This window comes from Trichechus manatus, unplaced genomic scaffold, assembly GCF_000243295.1.
Source record: "Trichechus manatus latirostris isolate Lorelei unplaced genomic scaffold, TriManLat1.0 scaffold00075, whole genome shotgun sequence".
Lineage (NCBI taxonomy): Eukaryota > Metazoa > Chordata > Mammalia > Sirenia > Trichechidae > Trichechus > Trichechus manatus.
In genome coordinates, this window is record NW_004444011.1 from 11,565,499 (window position 1) to 11,571,451 (window position 5,953).

At 36.7% G+C, this 5,953-nt stretch overlaps 1 protein-coding gene across 4 annotated transcripts in view; it reads right to left on the reverse strand.

Moving 5' to 3' along the window:
* Positions 1 to 2,403: 2,403 nt before the first annotated feature.
* Positions 2,404 to 5,953, reverse strand: part of SLC39A12 (solute carrier family 39 member 12) — a 90,055-nt gene continuing 86,505 nt past the window's right edge. For all 4 annotated transcript variants that reach the window (XM_004380556.1, XM_004380555.2, XM_012556717.2 and 1 more), the window contains one exon: positions 2,404 to 2,532. In XM_004380556.1, the coding sequence (XP_004380613.1) occupies positions 2,404 to 2,532 (129 nt within the window). The remainder of the gene's footprint in view (positions 2,533 to 5,953) is intronic.

Sequence of the window (5,953 nt, forward strand, 5' to 3'; positions counted from 1 at the left end):
CAACTTTAGGCGGGCTCTCCTCAAGCCCCTCTGCACCCTACTCCCAACTTCATCATTAAAAAAAAAACCAAAAACCCGAACCAGTTGTCATCAAGTCAATTCTGACCCACGTGATCCCATGTGTGTCAGAGTAGAACTGTGTGCCATAGGGTTTTCAATGGCTGGTCTTTTGGAATAGATTGCCAGGCCTTTCTAACAAGGCACCTCTGGGTGGACTAAAACCTCCAACCTTTTGATTAGCAGCCAAGTGCTTAATGGTTTGCACCACTCAGGGACACCCAACCTCACCATAGGGTCAAATTAAACTCACTATAACTTGAAGGTTATGGTGTAGCTCACACCAAAAAATTTAATTTAGCCAGCCCCAAAATAGTCCAAACTTGAACTTGGGAAAAGTCATCCATCAGAGCTTTTCTAATTAAATTGGCTTAAATTAAGGCTTAATGTCAAAATCAGAACCTGGACATAGAAACCCAAACACAGATGGTGCCAAGTTCTTCTAGCATGTGACCTCCACAGTGTGTTTACCTTCAGAAAGGGGTTTTTTATTCAGCTATAAATTATTCTCTAACAAAGTAAGAACAAAGCTCTGAGTGTCAAATCTGTTTATCCTTCAAGGTGAACATGAATTAAAGGACTATCTGCTGGCTCCTCATTCAGTAATTCCTGGAACTGATTCTATGCTCCAAGGCAATAGGGCAAAGAAAAAGGGTTTCAACCTAGGAAATCATGTCTAGAAAACTCCAACAATCATGAGGTTTGCAGAAGTGTTAACCAACTTGCTCAAAAGCGCTTGGCTTTTCAGCAACAGAGCTGTGTGCCTATTCTCTTTTGAAGCCACGTGTGCCTGATCCTACAGCGTAAGTGGTGCTCAAAGTGGTGGGTATACCAGCAGGCACAGCGCAGCACCTGGAACTCATTAGAAATCAAGGTCTCTGGCCGTACTCCAGAACCACAGAATCAGAAACTCCAGGAAAGGTGCCCAGCAATCTGTGTTTTAACATATCCTCCAGTTGATTCTGACATGCACCAATGTTTGAGAATGACTGCACTGTACTGAGGCGTCCCCTTAGATCAAGCTCTGAAGACAACTGAAGAATAAACCACCTAATTTTGAAATTAAAAAAAAAAAAGATGACTGAGAAAGATTGTATTGGGTGGGGCAAGGCAAAGAGTACCTACCTACGGTGGGTTGGGGGTAGAAGAGATGTATTTCAATTAATACGAGTCATTTTGCCAGTAAAATGGGTTTCCCCACCTCTAAGATATATCATAAAAAAAATAAGAAAAGTATTAGGCATCTATTTTCTAAGAAAATGGCTAAAGCCTGGGTTATTTTCTATTTTAATAATTCTGCTAATTTATCAGTAATGTTGCTTGTTCACTTCATGAACTTACCTACTGAAATACAGTTGAGGGTTCTGTGTTTCCTCAGAAATAATATGACATATATTTCACTTGTCAGTAAGATTATTCCCATAAAGATATTCTATTAAATCTGTAAGAGTTTGGGCATTAATCTACTGCCTGACTCAAGTTTTGTTATTTTTCAAAATTTTGAACTTTATCTTTGGTTTCCAGCCCTGTTTGCCTGGAACAGATTCCCTCTGGTGACTATAGAGAAGAATGCTGACGTATTTGTCCTTTAGGCTTTCCAAGATCGCTTCATGAGCACTTAGTAGCCAGTAGGTAATGTTTTCAGATGAACTCCACTATATTGGCTGTGGGAGAGATGACTCAGAAACTGACATTCGGCAACGGAAGATAACATAAACCATTGCATTAAAACTAGACTTTATTTCATTTGGTTGTAATTTAGTTTGCTTATGGCTTATAATCTCACAGAAAAAAAATACATATATATTATTGCATCAAAGCATTTACAGCAGATTTTATCCCTTTAGGCATTTGTCCACTTCAAACACTACAAACATTCTTTATTAGGGGAGAAGTATGTTTTTGAAAGCTTACTAGAATTAGTTCAGTGTTTACTAATTACTGAAAACAGTATGAGTTCCATCACGATGTTGGCAACCCAGAACAAAATTTCAATTAAGGCAAATCTGATCTTCATATATTTATAAAAACAAAAGTGCATTATAAAATTAATATGTTAATGAACTGAAATACACATACATTACTTAAGATAAAACATACTTAACTTACAAATCACTATACAGTACAACAAAGAAACAGAGTGAGACCATATAAGTTTATTGTATAAGAATTTTGAGAATCCAAGCCCTAGTGGCACAGTGGTTAAGAGCTACAACTGGTAACCAAGAGGTCGGCTGTTCAAATCCAGCAGCCACTCCTTGAAAACCCTAGGGGACAATTCTACTCTGTTCTATAGGGTCGCTATGATTTGGAATCAACTCAATGGCAATGGGCTTAACAAAGTCTTTATATTTTAATATTTTCTTCATATATAGCCAACAGTAAGAGAGAAAGCCAACCTAGGATCAGTCCAAGGTTCTGCAGAAGAAACATCAACCAGGGTCGCTGTGCTTGAACATGAGTCATTTCAGGAAGCTAAAAAAAGAATGATAAACCAAATAAGATCCAGATATATTCACTGCTGGGAAAAAGTTTGGTGGGAAAACATGAGATACTCTGTTATTCGGAACTTAGTAACCTTTAAAATTCCAAAAACAGTTACAAAATGCTTACTACCTACTCTGATCATAATTTTAAAATATAAGATAAATTAAGCCACTTGATTGTACTTTTCAAATAGGAAAATGGTTGTAAGGAGCCTAGTGTTGCTGGAAGCCTTTAAAAGACTTTATCTATCAACTGAAAGCAAACCCACAGTCCTTACTTTTGTTTTCAGCAAATGTTTAAATGTGAGATTGATAAATACATAGGAAGTACTATATCTGACTGTTGTATTAGGTTTACGAAGCTTCTAAATGTATGGGTTACTACAAAGCATTTGTTTTATTTTTCTTTTCAAAGAGGTGGCCAAGGTCCTCCTGACCTTTATAGCAATAAAAGCATGATCTCGTACGGCTATTTTTTTTTATCCCCAGAAAGATAAATGAGATGTTTGTGAAATGTTGTACCACCATTTAGAGGGAAATGTTCACTTAAGAACCTGTGTGAAGTACTCCAATGTTCACAAAATTCCAAATTCCTCACCCTGAGTATATCTCTTCCCAAGTATATTCATTTCTATTGGACCACAGGCTCTAAATCAACACAGATTAGAGAACTAGCTCTGCTAATTCAAACAGATACCCCAGAGTTTCTCAGCATTACTGATATTTGGGCTAGATAATTCTTTGTTGTGGGGGCTCTCCTGTAGGATTTTTATTAGCATCTCTGACCTTTACTCACTGGATGCTAGTAGCACTACCAAGTCTATCCTACCACCTTCCCTCAGTCATGATAGTCAAAAATGTTCCCAAACATTGCCAAAGGCCCTAGGGAGTGGAGAGGACAAAATCATCTCCAATTGAGAACCACTGGATTATCTTATCTAGTTAGAAAAGGTCCAACAAATAAAAAATGCAAGGACTTTAGAGTTATGGACTCCCTGGATGGTACAAAAAGTTAACATGCTCAGCTGCTAATGAAAGGGTGGGGTTCCAGTCCACCCAGAGGCACCTCGGAAGAAAGCCCTGGCTATCTCCTTCTGAAAAATCAGCTATTGAAAACCCTATGGAGCATAGTTCTTTCTACTCTGACCCATATGGAGTCACCATGAGTCAGAATCGACTCAATGGCAAGTGGTAAAAATGGTAATCAGATTTATGGAACAGAAACCAGGCTGACATACTTTTAAATGCCTTACAGGACCGTACTGTATGTTCCATTTTGGTGTGCTGGACAATGGATATTTCCTCCCTTTTAATGAGCTAAATTCATAGAAGGAACGTTTGGATTATCGTGACCTGCTATCCAACATCTTAGCATGGAGCAGTGGGCAAAGTAGGATCCAGAGCTGCTGTCCTGGATGGATGGCCTTAAACACTTTTGGTGTTTTCTGTTTGTTTTTGCCATGTTTAAACATGAGGTTCATTACCCTACGTTAGAGATATCTTATATGATTCATTAGTTATTATAAATTAAAAATCCCAATTTGAAAATCCATAGAATGTAGATAAAACTAACCATGTTTCAAATCTTGTAGTAAAATGACTTAGCAAAAGGAAATGAAATATTTAATTAAAATAAATGTTTAAATTAAATGTAATTGTAGCAAGTTGTTCATAGAGTTAACCATGAGTTTATGGTAAACTTTTCCCATTTTCTTCTATTTAGTACATGAACCTTTACTATTCTGGAAGCTCTTATAAACACATGTATTCAATTTTATCTGTGTGAGACACTACAAGCAAATAGTAGGCCTATAAGCTTAGGCTAGCAAGAAAAATAATAGATCAAACAATTGTTTTTAAAAATTGTGGCATTTTGGGATTTGGGCAGGACTGAAACTGCTTGAGATATATAATAATCCCCAAGACACTAATTCTAGCTCTGTGTTTTTGTGTTTAAAACTTTTGGCTATTAACTCTCTCCTAGTCAAGGACCAGCTTTTCCTCAACCAGAGACCCTGAGTGGAAGTTTGAGGTAAAGATGAAAATTAGAAAATGAGCTTTCTAAAATGTAAATTCATTAAAATATTGATGATTTGAAAATTTATCTCAAGTTCTAGCTGTTGAGCCAGAACGATTTTCACCACTACACTTATATTTTGTCTTAAATATTTTTCTGCACAAGAATCCATGCAAAACCATCAAGAGGGTTAAATAAATAATCCATATTTTTAAAATCTTGGCCAAGAAAAATTTTTCTAGAAACGACTTCTACTACTTTGTCAAAAATGAACAATAGCCAGATAGCATTACTAACAATAGAGGTAAGACAAGGTGTTAATCCAGCCACATCTTGTAAATAAGCACTAATTATCTTGTTTGAAAAACAAGGAGATGAAGGAACTACACAATATTTTATTCCAATATTTGGAAATAATTAAGTTAATCAAAGTTTGAGTCTTTAAGTGACCAGAGATTATATAATTGTACTTCCCAGATACAGTCTGAGATACAGCCTGCGGAGGCAGAAGGAAACCAGTTGCATTTGTTATCTGGCCTTGGAATAAACTATTGAAAATTACTTACAAACTACTGAAAATCAGAGTATTGAACTCTCTGATGCATGTATCTTGTTAATCCCTCAAGAGTGTACCATCAATTGCAAGCTCTTTGAGAACAAATACTATCCCTTTCCCATACATGCAAATTTTAATATAACCTAGAATGCTACCATGCTCACTGTGGATTTTGGATTAATATCATTATAGTAGTGGACACACAGGTCCCTAGGTGGTGTACACAGTTTACACTCGACTGCTAACCTTAAGGTTGGTGGTTGAAATACACCCAGTGGTACCACGGAAGAAAAGTCCTGCCGATCTGCTTCCATAAAGATTACAGCCAAGAAAACCCTATAGAGCAGTTCTACTGTGTAACACATGAGGTCACCATGAGTTGGAATTGACTTGACAGCAACAACAACAGTGACTATACAAAGACCTACATACAAAGACCAGCTATCTATCTAAAATTTGTCCCTGTCTATTATGACCAATATATTTCTACCTAATTAGAAAAAAACAGAAAATTCCAGCGCAAAAAAAAACAAAAAACAAAATGTCCAGTATGGCATGAAATACTCACTGCATGCAAATATCTGATGAGAATATATAATGCAATATTTGGATATTATGCTGCCTTTGTCATAAAAGGTATCAATCATCACTGGTTCTATATTTTAAGACAGACAATATATACTTGAAAAGAAATCTATAAAAAGAGACTAACACAGAGAGACTCCGGCAAGATGGCGGTCTAGGCAGAAGCACCACGCCGTCCCTCCACAACAAAGATCCGAAAAACTAAGCCAAACAGAGAATCAACAATCCTGAAACCCTAGAACATCAAATGAA